Raw genomic sequence first — 17,190 nt, 5'->3', positions numbered from 1 at the left:
GGTTAGAGATCAGAAATAGCAGGCAAACACACTGAGGATATTCCCTAGTTGTGCAATAGCACAGCAAAGGCCTCCAACTTTCTACAGTGAGTGTTTCTTGATTGTTTGTGGTTATGTTGTTAAATGTAAATATAGAACATTTGTGACCAAAAATTATTACTGTGTTTGCTGTTTGTTGTCACTACTGTAGTTCTTGCCTATGTTGCTGTTGTGTATGCATGATCTCTGGAGTACTAGACACTAAACAGACTTTATTATTGAGGGCCAGTTTATGTTTTTTTGTTGTTGTTAGATTTCAGATTATTACACATTATGTTGTCCAGGCCGATTTATGTAAATTCTATACGGATTGTTCTTTTTCCTGTTTTTTTAATTTGTTTTTTTTTTATCATCTGACAATGTTTTATCATCCTCCACCTTCCATAAGGCTGATTAATTTGCCACTTTTCATTAATCTGTGTGATCCATACACTATCTTAAACATTGTATTACAATTAATAAGGGTAAAACAAGGATATGTTTTCATTAAAAAATGTATAGTTTTTGGCACTTAATTACTAACAACAACAAAAATTACAATGTAGTTCCTTTTTGCTGTGTTTTGAAATATTTGTGCTGCGCTGTACCTCCAAAGCAATAGGTGGCAGTAGTAAGCTGTTACTGATGGACCAGAATCAGATCACAGGTCCTGGAAAGAAAGGTTTTATCTTTTTTGCTCTCTAATGTATGTCATAACATGTAATTTGTAAAAAACTTCAGTAAAGCTTTTTGTAAAAAAAAAAGAAAAAGAAAAGAAAGAAAGGCTGGTGCAGCTAAAGCCAAAATGAGTAGAAAAAAGAATATATAGAAAAACTAAATCAATCAACAGTAACACCTTAGAAACTCTAGAAACTAGACAAATTTCTGCTGTTATGTTTCTCTGATGATAATAAAGTAATGTTATAGCATGGAACGACATCATATTTAAGGATTGTAGTTTCCCTAATTTCTTACACATGACAGAATCCGACTCACAACACAACTGCAATTTCAATGTATTTAACATCAACATTTTTCTAAACATTTGACAACACATACATAATTCATTGGTATGTAAATTCAATAATATAAGATAATTTTGTCAAAATACAAATGCGTAACTGATGTATTTCTCTCGTGAGACCTTACAAGGCTTAATGCAAACAATGTATTGTTTTTTATGGATATTTTTTCTTGCTACATATCATGAGTCCCTGATCAAAAGGTCATTGGTGTTTTGTTTACTTATCATTTATACTTAAACTAAAAAATCACTTTTTACAAACCTGCACTTTGCTGTTTATTGATTAGAGTGAAGGTTGTTAATTAGTTTTATATTTCTTTATTCTTTTAATTTGACATTGAACTTTGTTATTTCCAGCGCTGAAATCTAAACAAAATATTACAAAAAGGTAAATATGTTCAGTGAGATAAAGAACAGAACACTGCAAGCTATCATAGCCTGTCTGTTTCAATGAAGGGTCGATGCTCTGTAAACCCAGACGTTGGCCACTATAACAGAAAAGTTCAAATTTCTCTGGAGCTTTATCTTAGTGTATTGGCTTTTTGTCAAAGAGGTGATGTCAGACTGGGATTTAGTCCTTCGATGACTGTAGCAACAACAACAAAAAGTAATTCAAAATCAACTTTGCTCATTCTACATATTTTACTTCAATGAATACCTTAATAGTCCCTGGGTAAAAAAAATAATTTAAACAGTGAACATGCCTACTGTAAATACCATGTACACAAACACATTTAGACATAGGAGGCCTGTATGACCACATCACACACAAGTGTTATAATAGCAACAAGTCCTCAAACCCAAACGGTTGTCTCTTAAGGTTTCTGAGCAGCTAAATGGTGTGAGGGTCAAAGTAGTGCATCCTAGATACATTGTACATGCAGTGTTGGGCAAGTTACTTTTAAAATTGATTTTTAATGGAACTTAAAACACACTCACCGGCCACTTTATTAGGTACACCTGTCCAACTGCTCGTTAACACTTAATTTCTAAGCAGCCAATCACATGGCGGCAACTCAGTGCATTTAGGCATGTAGACATGGTCAAGAGAATCTCCTGCAGTTCAAACCGAGCATCAGTATGGGGAAGAAAGGGGATTTGAGTGACTTTGAACGTGGCATGATTGTTGGTGCCAGAAGGGCTGGTCTGAGTATTTCAGAAACTGCTAATCTACTGGGATTTTCACGCACAACCATCTCTAGGGTTTACAGAGAATGGTCCGAAAAAGAAAAAACATCCAGTGAGCGGCAGTTCTGTGGGCGGAAATGCCTTGTTGATGCCAGAGGTCAGAGGAGAATGGCCAGACTGGTTTGAGCTGATAGAAGGGCAACAGTGACTCAAATAACCACCCGTTACAACCAAGGTGGGCAGAAGAGCATCTCTGAACGCACAGTACGTTGAACTTTGAGGCAGATGGGCTACAGCACCAGAAGACCACATCGGGTGCCACTCCTTTCAGCTAAGAACAGGAAACTGAGACTACAATTTGCACAAGCTCATCGAAATTGGACAATAGAAGATTGGAAAAACGTTGCCTGGTCCGATGAGTCTCGATTTCTGCTGCGACAGTCGGATGGTAGGGTCAGAATTTGGCGTCTACAACATGAAAGCATGGATCCATCCTGCCTTGTATCAACGGTTCAGGCTGGTGGTGGTGGTGTCATGGTGTGGGGAATATTTTCTGGCACTCTTTGGGCCCCTTGGTACCAATTGAGCATCGTTGCAACGCCACAGCCTACCTGAGTATTGTTGCTGACCATGTCCATCCCTTTATGACCATAATGTACCCAACTTCTGATGGCTACTTTCAGCAGGATAATGCGCCATGTCATAAAGCTGGAATCATCACAGACTGGTTTCTTGAACATGACAATGAGTTCGCTGTACTCAAATGGCCTCCACAGTCACCAGATCTCAATCCAATAGAGCATCTTTGGGATGTGGTGGAACGGGAGATTCGCATCATGGATGTGCAGCCGACAAATCTGCGGCAACTGTGTGATGCCATCATGTCAATATGGACCAAACTCCCTGAGGAATGCTTCCAGCACCTTGTTGAATCTATGCCACGAAGAATTGAGGCAGTTCTGAAGGCAAAAGGGGGTCCAATTTTTCCTCAGTAACTGTAACGGCGTTTTTAAGATGGGAACAGTAATCAATTAGATTACTCGTTACTGAAAAAAGTAACGCCGTTATTTATAATGCCGTTATTCCCATCAGTGTGTAGCCTGCATGTCTTTCAGTCGTAGCCTGCAGTCCTTTGATTCCTTCATTTGAATGTCTAAAACAAAAAATCATTGTTAATATCATTGGCTATGTTGTTCTTACAAAGAAGGGTCAAAGGCATATTTTGTTAAGCAACTCTGTCGTGTCGTGGCAGAGTGCACATTAAAGGTCCAAAGTACCACTGACAGATAACGTTTAAAATGGTTACAGTCCAAATTCAAAATACTGCCATACCATGTTAAACAGCTCCAGCTGTCTATTAGTCACTCTTTGAGTTTTGTGCCAATGTGTCAGAGTTTAAACAAATGAATAAAACCTTGTAGGAAAGTGTAGTGACAAACTAAATAGTTTGGGCAATTTAAATGCCTTTATCTGGTCTGAGAACAGCAATTACCAAGAATATGAATATGGCAATATTGCACATCTAAGCTTAACAATGATATATGAAATCAAATTTGCTGTAATATTTGTTGGCCCATCTGTTTGTTGTATAGTTCAGACTTGACGTTGGCATATTTGAGGTCTATAAATGTGCTGTAACATTACAGCACATTATTCTTCAGAGTGCTGTGCACTTGCTCAGTTGGGTTGCTTTAATGCTTATAGCAGTAAAAGAAGTGATTGCGATATAATGGCTTTAAAATTACCTGGGATCTGTGAGTGCTCTTGAACCTCTGTTTTATAGTTTGAAATAAAACAACATCCCACACTCTGAGCAAATCTTTGTGAAGAAATTACACAACATCACTGTAAAAAGCCCTGGAGGATTAAAGCACGGCTCGAGTTGTGTTGATGAATGTGTTGTTTTGAGCTCAGAGAAGACACTGTGACAGGCTAATAAATATTCATCACAAAGATAGTGTGAGAGGAAAAAGTGCGGGTGAGAAAGAAAACTGATGCAACGAGGAGCTTGGAACAGGACAAGCTATTTGTGTCTTATGTCTGACACACACACAAAGAGAGCATATTTTTTTTCAGGAATTAACGTGTTGTGTGTCTGCAATAGATTAAATGGATTCCACAAATGTTTGCCATAAAGCAAAATCAGCAAGGGTATACCAGAAGACTAATCATTTTACACAGATGCACATAAAATCACAAAAGATGTCAAAGGTGATATCACAAAAAAAGGTGTGAGACAAAAATCTGAGTGGTACAACAAAGACGGAACATGGCAGTGCACTGATTATAATCCAACATACGAATGTTTTCTTTCCACAAACTCATGTTTTACTTTTTGTCAATCAGGTATAGAGACATACAACACATGTTTGTATGGGCTTTTCCTATGAAAACAAATGTATGGTTCATTAATCAAAGCCTTGTGTAATACTTAGATGTTTAGATTTAGATTTAAGCTTTGTGTAATTTTCAGATCTTATTTAGCAAATTTTATACAATACATGGAAGATAATATAAGATAAATCAAGTCAAGTTAAATCAATTTAATTTAAGAATCCCAAAATCCCAAATTACAAATTTACCTCAAAGAAGTTTACTAATCATAATCTTCTTAGACAACGGCGTACCATAAGCTAATACATTAGTTCCATGTTCTGTGTTTCTGATATGTTGCATGACAATATATAATACTATTTTGAGTAAAATACAAGACAGAGTGTTAATTGGTTGACCCAAATCCCACGCACACACACACATAAACACGCACGCGCGCACACACGGACACGCACGCACATATTGGGTGGGACGAATGGTCTCCCCCATCAGCAACCATCTGATTGCCACTGATTGATGTGTAACACTAGAGACCGCCAGTGAGCCATGTTACGCGCGGGGCTCTGGGCGAACGTGTATGGTGAGTAAATGTGCCTTATCGACTGTATGGTCTATTGGCTGTAAAGGCATGGTGGTCATAATGAAAGCCCACAGGCTGGTCGTGACACTAACATTAATGAAAATTAAGCTTAAAAAAGGCTCAACACGTGAGTGAGAGATAAACGTGTAGGCTACAACTTCGGCATGTTGTGCGTAAAAATGTGTTCATGTACACGTGAATCCTTATGAATTCCACAGTGAAAGCACTGGTTTAAGGATGACTGTTTATGAGGACTAACTGGGAAAACATAGGCTATAATGGAATGGTATGTCTGTCATAATCACCACAATTGTCAAAAATGGGTGGCTACAACAAGTCTGAAAGCTGTAGTCTATTACATGGCCACGTAATATGTAATATCAAAAAATACAAATTGTGCATATGAATATCCAAAATTATTTCTGTTCAACTGTCATCATGAGCTTCTCATCATTGTGTAGTTTCGATTGAAAGTGTGCGCTAAATGTCTCTGTGGTCTGGAGCCTCTGATTAAACGGTCAACAACATTGAGGGCGCACGGATTCCTCGCCTCAGCTGAGTAGGCGCTACCGACTTCCTTCACGTCACCCCGCCCGTCTGCCTGCCGTCTCCTCCCTTCCCTTAAACCTTTGCTGCGACCATCCCTCTGAGCGACTCTGGACTGAGGGGGAAAAAGAAACTGAGAGAGACAGAGGGGAGAAAGTGTGTGAGAGAGAATTACATGCAGACTCCAAACATCACCTAGACTACCTGCTCCATCCAACACAACAAGGAGGAGGAGGACGCACAAGTGCAGGCGCGTACATGCGTGCCAGCCCAACAAGACAATAAGCGGGCAAAAGGACCACAAATCCAAAAAATTGGACTAAGAGTTTATCTTGAGAACTCTTTGGAAGAGAGAACAACTTTGGCTACAAGAACAAAGACAGCCTAAATGAGTACCTGGTAAGAAGAACCATGCATCTCAACAGAGAAGAAGATAACAGCAAAGGTGAGCAAAAGATTTGAGCGGCCATCGGTGAATGGTTTTAATCCATACTCTCTGTATAGTTTAAGCTCTCGCGTTGGTTGCCAGATGCCCTTGAGTGTGTCATGTTGATGTCAAGTAATGATGCTGGGGTCATACTCAACAAGCTAATGGTAACTGGTGTGATGGTTCTCTTATTGCATGGCTGCCTCTCACCAAAACACCTTGCATGGCAGCGAGCAGGGCTGTTGCACATACACCCAAGGTGGCAATGTGGGGACTGTCTGTGAGAGACACCCACTTGAGCACTTGTGCACGTGTCCGATTCGGTCGTTTTCACACGAGGTGACCTGAGCGTAAATGCACAAGGTCATCCGTTCTCGATCATGTTGATGAGCAGCGTGCCGTGTTGGTGTAGCCACGATCTGCTTGTGTTTGTACTGTTGCTGTAATTGAGTAGCCACGGATGTGTGTTTGTCCTCCGATGTTCTCGGAGGGGAGAATTAGAGAGCAGACGGCGTGTAATGACACGAAGCCCTCCATCAGGATAAGTAATGATAGAGTAAATAGCTGCTGATACCACTGCCAGAGCAATGCAGAGTATTTTTACTCCCAATCTTTATACTGAGGTCGAGGTCACTGACTAACACCTGATGCTGAAGCAGAGCTGCCTCTGAATGTCTGTCGACATGACGCAGCCTATGTCTTATTATGCATTGTTAAATGACACCAATATGACTTGTCTGGTGTCCACCACACTCTCATTGAGTATATTTAGCATCATCCATGTCCAGTATGACCACCGCCTGCACTGTTTAACCTGTAGACTTGCATTCGTTTCACCAATTTATTGCATGTAATGTTAAAAAACTCTCCAACTGCAAAAGAAAAATATAGCTGAGATATCAGCAGTGCAGTTCCAGCAAGAATCCCAGTTTCTTTTAGTTACAAATAGTAAGAACACAATGTTGTAACACACTGTGTTGAAAATCTCTCTATAAACTCTCCTTTTCTCACATCTGAGAAGCATGCTGATAATGATGTAATATTGCTGGCAAGGGAATATAACATTTTATTTTTTATGTGCAGCTGTCAGGCTTTATGATCAGTTAATATCTTTGTTTTTACCAGCTGTAAAGCATGCTGTTTAGTGAGGAGTTCCCCATGTGGTGAGTGGTGCCCTGCACAGTGGCATTCTGCATCATCCCTCATCCAAAATGTCTTATAACCTTGTTGCTCGATATGGTTTTACCACGGACATAAGATGAGTCACCATCTGCAACTATAAGTGATTTTATGATTACATGAAAGGTGTGTGTGTGTGTGTGTGTGTGTGAAAGAGAGAGTGTATGTGTCTCAGAAAGAGAGAGAGAGAGAGAGAGAGAGAGAGAGAGAGAGTGAGCATCTGAAAGTGAGAGGGAGGTGTGTGTGAGTGTGTGAGAGAGAGGTGTGCAAGTCAAAGAGCATTGATGAAAAGGTGAAATATGAAAGTCACACTGAAGCACAGGATTTTATATTTCAAAAATACTGATGTAAGTTTTCTGTAAATACATCTGAATCTTTGATGATTTCTACCAATGAAAAAATTAATAAATAATATCAGTGCTGCTACTGCCGATAATGAGAACAATAAATATACAGATAGACTGACATTGAGTATGAAGTATGGTACTAATCACAAAGGGAAATTGCATCATTAATAATAATAACAATAAAAAATCCAGAAAATTCAGATTCCAGAATCCAGATTTTTAGTACAGCCAAAACATATTGTACATTATAATGAAATATAGGAAGAAAAAAAAATTCTGTAAATAATTTAAATATATAATATTTAAAAGTATAAAGTGCTGAAATGTTCATGTTACTTTGGTCAACTTTCACTTTCTACACAAATTACTGTTCATACATTTTTTCATCAAGTAAATATCTTCCATCAAACTGACATGATGATAAAAGAAAAACAAACAATAATCATGAAAACCTCTGAGCCTGTCTTTGAACTGTAAATCTCTAACTCTGAAAAACAGCTGTTCTAACAGTGTAACTCACTGTGTGTGACATATTGACAATGCCTGAAGTTGTTTAATGGTCTGTAAGGCTATAGCCTGTTTTACCACTTCTACCCTGTAACTGAAACAGATAGTATTTTATGCTTAAAGGCCGTCTACTGTGTCAAAATGAATCAGATAAATAGCTCACATTCAGTACCAAAAAATGTATAGCCCCAGCCGCCAGCTTTAATTGTCACATTGCATTAGATTAGGATAGTCTAGACAACGCAGAAATACGTTAAACATGTTTTCCCTCAGGGACATTCTATTTCAAGAGTAATTTTAGGAATGCATAAAGTGTTTGTTTGCTAAAATATTCGTACTCCCTCACAAATTGTATTTACCTGTGAAGTGACAAAATGTAATCAACACGACAGAGCAGTACTTAGTTTGATTATTAGTTTTCATGTGCTTTGAAACCATGTTTTCCTTCATGCTTGAGGTTCATGCAGCAGGATTATTTCTGGGGCATCTCTGTATACTGTATTGCGCAATGCAATTTTTTCTCTTCTGATATTGTTTGCGATACCTCAAAGCAGGATATCAATACCACTACAGAATACCAATTTATACAAGTGCTTTCATTTCTAATTAGACAGCTGCATACTATAGTGTGTGGAACTCATTGGTACACTGTTTATGTAATACAACATTATGCTAGGGATTGCTGTGTCTCTAAAAAGTGAGTGTCAAGTCAAACAATCAATGTAACCAATCACTGAATTGTACAATTACATTGACAGAGAAACTGTCTTTAACATGAATCAGAAGCACAAGAGATACAGGTTAGTTTAATAAGACATTCTTAATTGCGGCAGGTGTAAATGTGAATACATGGTTGAATGTCCACAGGTGTTAACTACTAGATAGACTGACAACCTGTTCAAATTTGATCCTGCTAACTCTAACCCACTGTCAGCTGTAAGTGGGCAATAGTAGTCAATTTGTTAGAAGACGTCATTTGTAAAAACAGATACAAGCCATTCTAAAAATGCATAAACCAACACCAATTTAAATTATATTCCCTGGATTGGACACACAAAAAAACAGTATTTAGTAAACAAAGTTAAAATGGAGATATTAGTTTGGATCTTATTGTGAATTCCTTTACAAGCGCATTGTCACTTGCATCTCTAGGAAAAATTTGTGATGAGTAAGAGGAAGGACTGCATTGTGGAGCATAAGCAGAGATACATTTCGTAGTATTCTGTGGTTGGTTTGTCAAAGCCTTCCTGCAGTGTTGTTTTAATCTCTCTAGAGCAGGCCAGGTGTCAAGTAGGTCTCAATGCAAGGTGCAATACAGAATCATTATTAATCCGGCATGTGAACAGTCAAAGATAATTGCTTAATATTAGTAGCATTCAGATTCAGAGGGAAATGTTTAATTATGTTATGGTTCATAACTAATGGGCTGGAATCTTATTAGTGGTTTGAGACAAGCTGCGAGAGAGAAGAGAGAGACAGAGTAGTAATTAATAAGAAACTAAGGTACTTATATTCCCTGTTTAACTCTGAGCCACAATGTTGGGAAGCAAGCCACTTAGATTTACAGACTCAAGGGCAGAAACACTGAGGCCATGAAAGGGGAAATATTAGTCTGTTCTACACACACATATTTTACAACCAAAGAGGAATATGATAGTCGATCACGTCAACAGGTTAGCTAAATAGAAAAGTCAGACGGGAGTGGGGTCCTAAAGCGACAAAATGTGTGACGCAGAGGGAGATGGGTTTGTGTGTGGTGAGCAGAACTGAATTAATACATTCTTCTGTTTCAGTAAAAATGTCTAAATAATTTTCTTCATGGTGTACAATTTGAAATAAAAGATTCAACAAAAACATTTATTTTTCTCTGGTAAAGGCATCATACTGTCCTTTAGTTGTAAATAAAAACACCAAAATGTGAGATGTAAGATGACTAGTTTTTTTTTTTTTTACTGTAGTGCCATTTATTTTTTTTAGCTAGGGGTGTAACGCACAATACGTCAGTGCTCCAAATTGAATGACAAAATACATTGTTTATCCATGCCCTCTTGTACAGTTTCTACGATGACAACGTTTTTCTGTGCATTCCAAAACCACTGTTGAAAAATTAATCTGTTTAATGATGTGATATTGCTATGGTTAAAGGTGCTCAAAATACCAAAAAAATTTGGTCTGAGTTGGGATTGCCTCCACATGGCTCTCACCATAGTTTGATTGACCTTCAGAGTCTGGGCTAGGAATGGCTGCACACGGCTTTCACTTCTGACATGACACAAGTCAGAATCAGAATCAGAAATACTTTATTTACACATGGAGCTGGCTGAGCTGTAATGGGGTGGCTTCCAGCGGCAATAGTGCTCCCACTGGCTAGCGTATTGCTTCCGTTCTGCACTGCGCACTACCCGGGCAGGGCTTCCTGGAGGAACAGTGGCTGATTAACAGATCACAAAAGGAGAGAGATGGTGGAAGAAACCGGGATCGCTAACATTGCTAAAGGCTACAGTGCAAACAGAGGATTAGTTAGCTCGATGGTTAACTCACACACATTGGGGGGAGACCTGGCTTCTGCGATAGTGTTGTTCATTAGCAGTAACGTCAACTATAAATGAATGGATGTTGGTGCAGGGTACAGTGCAGAGCTGTACAAATGTGAATAAATGGTTGAATGTCTACAGTTGTTAACTCCTTGATAGACTGATAGCCTGTTCACATTTGATCCTGCTAATCCACTGTGAGCTGTGAGTGGGCAAAAGTAGTAGATTAACTAGATTTATTAGAAGAGGTCATTTGTAAAAACAGATGAAAAATGCATAAACCAATGCTAATTTGAGTGATATTCCCTGGATTGGACGCAATAAAACATTACTGGTAAAATAAAATAGAAATGGAGATATCGATTTGAATCGTATTGTGTATTTATTTACAAGAGCACAGTTAACTGTATCTCTAGGAAAAATGTGTAATGGACTAGAGAAATGACTGCATTGTAGAGCACAAGCAGAGATATGTTTTGTAGTATTTTGTGCTTGGTTTGTCAAAGCCTTCCTGCAGTGCACTGCAAAGGGAGGGGCCAAGAGTTTCAAAAACTCAACAGAACAGCCTCTGACCACACCCAACCACACCCAACCCGTGATCCTTCCTGCATGGGATCAGCCTGGTGTTAAATCACTCATTAATATCATTTGGTCATATTGCATCCTTTTGAAAAAAGGAGGTTGCACATACAATGTGACAAAGACCACACAAATAAAGTTTTTTAATGTATCTGTGAAAAAAAGAGAAAGCTATTTCCATTTTGCAGGCCCTTTTGATACGGTCCCTAACATCAGCTTGTCAGTTTGTGTTTAATGTTGCATGGAGGTGATAAATATTGAAAGCCATTATCTGTTCCTATCTAAATGTTGTAGTTAACATCCCAATCACAAACCTGTTTTGGAAATGACAAAACCATTTCAACATTTAGTGTATTTTGGGTATTGCATGTGTGGTGTCTGGTTAGGTTAGTTTGTTGCAGCAGCATCTACATGCTAAAGACAGCATCCTCATTGTTCGCTACATTTGTCTGGGTTCTGTCTCTTGTCTCGTTTGACCCTGTTTACCGTGATGTCTGAGTTTTACCTAGTGTCTTGCAATTATGTAGTAACGCACAAAGAAAACAGACAGCCAGAGATGGCGGAGAATAGATTTGGGAATCAGGAAGCACCACTGTACTAACAGTGTGGGTTGACAATGTTACTGACAGATATAGGGGGCTGGTGGAGAAAGACAGAAATAGATAATTGGAGACAGAGGCAGAGAGATAGGCAGTCTATATTTTGAGAGAATATCTATGGTATGCCTCACAGTAGTGAGTACTTTTGAAGAGGACGCAACAGAGGGAAAGATTCATTGGCTACACTATGCCTTTTAATCAGTGAGCTCATTGAAGCAATACTTGTCTCCAGACACTGTACACAGAAACAGTTAAGAGGAGAAAGACACAGGAATTAAAAAGAAGCTCTTCTGTTTGGTAAAATGCTGACAAATGCTAAAGTATCTAAAAAATAAAAGAGTTTTTTCAACTAAATATATTCAGTCTGATGTCTCGATAAGATTTGTGTGGTGAGACAGAAGAACACTTCTGTATAGAATTAACATAACAGATTTATTGGAGCATTGACTCGAACGTGTGATGCAAAGAACAAATGTTGAATTTTCACACGCACACACTTTATGTCTATCTGTATTTACTCCTCAGTTTGGAGTAGCCAGTTCCCGCTGTGCTCCTTTCCTCTGCTAGTGCCCACCCCTGGCCTGGAGAGTGTGTAGACCACCATGTGATGCTAGCCACTTCTTTTCAGCTGTCAGCCATGAGGTCGTAATGCATTAGGTTATTATGTTCAGATTCCAACCCACATTAGCATAAGGGCCCAAACCAAACAATAGGAGTCACAAATCAAGACGCAGTCCAGTGTCCAGTGCATTTACGTCCATGTTGGGCGAGTTTGCTCCTCACGATTTACATCTAATGCCAAATCCAGTGCAGGAAATAGTGTGACCTTTATGTAGCGAGGGTTAAAGTCAGGGTGTGGTGGTGGTTTGGTGTCTTACTTTCATACAGGAGACCAGAGTTAATGTGCCAGCACAGACGTGCAATTAATATTCTCCTTTGTATTTAAGCTGCAGTGGGTAGAAAGCAAAATCATGCCAGAATTTGAAGTAGAGTAAGACTTTTTCCCACAGCTCTCCCTCTTCCTTCTATGTTGCACAGGCACCGTCTCTGAAACTACCTGTGATTGGCTGGACATCGACTAGATTTTCAAAAGCCTGGAAACAGACCCAGGAGGAGATGCAGAGGTTTAGTTTTCTCTCAGACTACTTGAATTATAATATGCTAAAACATTATTACGAAATTTTTGCCCAACAACGCCAAAAATAAATTGCCTACCATAACTTTAACTCTAACCAGGTTCTGTTTTAGCCCTAACCAGATAGATTAGTTGCCATTACTACAATCTTCCCATACCATCAATGGTTTCTGTGCAAAGACATTGTAGAAAGGGAGAACTCACGCCGTGTAGCTCACCAGGTTGAGTATGTGCACCATGGCTGCAGGTTCGATTCCGAACTGTAGCCCTTTGCTGCACGTCACTCCCCCTCTCTCTCCCCTTTCCCGCTTTAAGCTGTCCTCTCAAGTAAAGACCTAAAAATGCACCCACCTAAAAATGTTTTGGCATGAATATGAACATGGCATTGAATATGTAAAAACTTCATTAGAGTCATCAGGGTGTTATTTGTCCAGTATCAACATTCTTGTATGGTGATAGGTTTGCAAAGACGTGACCAGCAAACACTGCCAATTTGCAGTACTACGGGCACTATAGCGTTTCTTCTGTGCCTCTGTGCCACCCGGGAGTCCATCATTCTTTTCTAACAGCTGAATGAACAGTGAGGCTTCTTGGAGAAGGTCAAGCTTCTCACAAGCCCTCTGTTTGGCACTGATTGTTGATCTCTAAGCTTCTGATGGAACAAAACCTCCTTGGAAACCCACTGCTTGCAACAACAAACTTAAAGTGGTGTATACTTTATTTTCAGGATGAGTAAGGCAGAAAGAGCTTTGTCCGGGTTCTCGGCAGTAAGTCGGACTCGTTTCAGCTGAGGGTTGGCCTCCGCCAGGGCTGCGCTTTGTCACCAATCCTGTTTGTAGTTTTTATGGACAGGATATTGAGGCATAGTCAGGGTGGGGAGGGGTTGCAGTTCAGTGGGCTGGGGATGTCATCGCTGCTTTTTGCAGATGATGTGGTCCTGATGGCATCATTGGTCTGTGACCTTCAGCACTCACTGGATCGGTTCGCAGCCGAGTGTGAAGCAGCTGGGATGAGGATCAGCACCTTTAAATCTGAGGGCATGGTTCTCAGCAGGAAACCAATAGAGGGTCTTCTTCAGGTAGGGAATGCGTCTTTACCCCAAGTGAAGGAGTTTAAATACCATGGAAGGAGAATCGGCGCAGCGGATGTGGTATTACATTTAGTTTGTTGCACCCTTGTGACGAAAAGAGAGCTAGGCCAGAAAGCAAAGCTCTCGATCTACCGGTTAGTTTTTGTTCCTACCCTCAGCTATGGTCAAGACATCCAGGGTACAAGCGGCTGCAATGGGTTTCCTCAGGAGAATGGCTGGCGTCTCCCTTAGAGATAGGTTGAGAAGCATCTGTGAGTAGCACGGAGTAGAGCCGCTGCTCCTTCGCATCGAAAGGAGCCAGTTGAGGTGGTTCGGGCATCTGGTAAGGATGCCCCCTGGGCGCCTCCCTAGGGAGGTGTTCCAGGCACGTCCAGCTGGGAGGAGGCCTCGGGGAAGACCCAGGACTAGGTGGAGGGATTATATCACCAACCTGGCCTGGGAACGCCTCGGGATCCCCCAGTCGGAGCTGGTTGATGTGGCTCGGGAAAGGGAAGTTTGGGGTCCCCTGCTGGAGCTGCTGCCCCGCGACCCAATACTGGATAAGCGGATAAAGATTGATGGATGGAGTAAGGGCTATTTGTGGTTTGTACTCCTGCGCAGAATAGAAGCTTAAGAAAGGGGATCACTGTTGCATCAAGAGTAAGAGTGCTTGGCACTTCCCATATTATTGAAGAGGACACAAAAATGTATTGTTTAAATGGATGATTAATGGCTGGCTGTTATAATGGATGGATGGATGGATGGATGGATGAATGGATGGATGGGTGGATGGATGACAATGAATAGGAGTCACAAAACATGTACACCCCACCTAGACTGAAAGAGGGGAACAGGATATTATAAGAAGAGATATCAGCAGGCTCGTCAGGAACAGATGGTGAGACAGACCTACACACAGACATGATTTTAATGCCAAACAGAGAATAGCATCAGCATGTACATGCACTGACACATACAAACACAGTCTTGGATTTGTAAAAAGTTTGATGAGGGAGCATCAATGATCTTTAAAGGCTGCAGTGCTGTCACTGTCACACCCCAACCCTTCATTTCCTCACTCCTCTTTTGTTCTGTTTCCTCTCCTTTACAAATCTCTGTTACTGTACCAACCCCCATCTTCTTTCACTAACTCTTTCAATCTACCCTCCAGTTTTTCTTCATTGTGTCACTTTGAAATGTTATGATAATGCGATTGAATACCAACAAACACTGGTGCCTCAGCGAAACACTGCACTTTCATCTGATCCAGTTTTAGATTCCGCTTCCTGGCAAAAAACCTTTATGTCCGACTGGTAAATTATTCATAACAGGTAGTAGAGAGGCAATATAATTAAATAAGCTAATGCAAAGAAGCTCTCAGGGACTTTTTTAAATGTAGCACAAATGTTTAGTTCGCAGTTAATTAGGTTTACACTTTGTCTGACTTATATCAGACATCCCAACCAAAGCATCGCCCGGAGATAGAGCAGGCGCCAGCTTGTGTCCAGGTAGCGTGTGGAATCCTGGAGGTCCGTCACACTTAGGAGGTGTGGACCCTGTAGGGAAAGCTGATGTGTATACCTAGCTCTTGCGCACATTCCCATCTTTTACTTTTCTTGCAAACTTTCACTTGTGTTATGAAGAGACTTAGTTGGTGTTTTCTTTTAAATGGTGCACAATAAATGATTGACAAGTATGCCTCTGGAATGAAACACCAACGTTAACGTTTTCTGCCTGTACTGGATAACAATACACCTGCTCAGCTGCCTAAGGTCTTTGGTTCTTTAAGGCAGCTGTCCTTGGAACAATGTCTTACATTATTCACCACAATTGGTTTCTATTAAATCCGGGGTGGGAAAGAGGTCATGATAGTCCTTGCTTGATTAGCTTCAGTATAAGGTTTTTGAGAGTTGGGGCAAATCATGTCATCACCTAAATCACTCCCCATAATTTGATGTTTAATCCAACCTCTAGCTGCATGGGTCAATAATGTCTCAATCAATATTCGTTCATACTGATATCTATTGTTTTTATTATCAGTCACTATATTGCATATGTACTGTATGTATATATTTTAACCATGTTAGTGGCACATTTCTAAGGCAATAATGGTCTTTTGATAGTGTTGACAGATTGGTCTTATTAGTTTGACAAATTGTAATGAGAAAAAAGAAGACCAGAGGCAATAGGCAATAGGCCGATTTATTTATTTCTTTTTGCATGTGGGCGGGTTCTTGGCTCAGATTGGCAACACAGCCCATACTAAAATATCTCTCTGCTGTAGGCCTCCTTTGTAATTGGTGCTAATTAACAGGTGTTAGCATGCTAAATATTGTACCTATTAAACATCAGCATGTTAACAATGTCACTGTGAGCATTATGGCATGCTTACATTAGCATTTATCCTAAAGCACCATTACATACTCAGTACAGTGTCATATAGCTGCCAGCATGGCTGTACTTTTAGTCTTGACGCTTGATAAATTACTTTAATGTTAAATGATTATCGAAATAGTTACAAATTTCTTTCTGTCAATTATTGATCAATCCATTTATTGTTTTAGCTGTAGCGTTGTCTCTTTGGCTTCTCTGCCACATCCTATCATGAAACAATCCCCTCTGTTTCATACAGAAGCACAATGTCTGACCTGACAATTCACACTTCGTGGTGTCTGAGAATTTAAGATTCTTCCCCCTCCCCGTCAACCTTCAGCTGCCAGTTTCACTCTGGTCTGAGGCCAGGCAATTCTGACTTTTGTTTCTCCCCCACCGATGAAAGCAGAGGTGTGTGTTGCTGGATGAGGTGGCTTGCCTTGAATGGAGCCCCCAAGGATGATGTCTACTTCAGCCTTCAGCACCTGGTCACTATGCGGACGCTGTGTCCGTCTCAGGGCTGCTGAGCAGCAGCTAAAGATTTGCAGCAGCTTTCTTCTCCTGAGGCACTGAGGGCATGGAGGTGACTCAGCCTCGCTCATGAAGAACAGACTGGACAGGCAGAGGCAGTGAATTAACTTAAGAAAATTCTGAGTAGGTTGCATTGAAATGCACTTCTCATACTGAATTCCCATTTGGCTTTTTAGTTTTCTTGTATATTTCCTTCGTGATTGTGCAACACAGTAATCCTTCCCTTTGATATATGTTTTATCTGTGCAGTACCCATGTATTTCTTGGGTTACTATTGACT

The 17,190-nt window shown here is 40.2% G+C and overlaps 1 protein-coding gene across 3 annotated transcripts in view; it reads left to right on the top strand.

The window, feature by feature from the left end:
- Window positions 1-5,582: 5,582 nt before the first annotated feature.
- The window catches only part of syt7b (synaptotagmin VIIb), a 97,549-nt gene continuing 85,941 nt past the window's right edge, over window positions 5,583-17,190 (top strand). The window contains exon 1 of one of the 3 annotated variants that reach the window (XM_032514839.1): window positions 5,583-6,075. In XM_032514839.1, the coding sequence (XP_032370730.1) occupies window positions 6,042-6,075 (34 nt within the window). In that variant the 5' untranslated portion in view covers window positions 5,583-6,041. The remainder of the gene's footprint in view (window positions 6,076-17,190) is intronic. The other 2 variants (XM_032514830.1, XM_032514847.1) reach the window with 2 other exon arrangements.

Source organism: Etheostoma spectabile, chromosome 1, assembly GCF_008692095.1.
Source record: "Etheostoma spectabile isolate EspeVRDwgs_2016 chromosome 1, UIUC_Espe_1.0, whole genome shotgun sequence".
NCBI lineage: Eukaryota > Metazoa > Chordata > Actinopteri > Perciformes > Percidae > Etheostoma > Etheostoma spectabile.
This window is presented reverse-complemented; position numbering and strand designations above follow the sequence as displayed.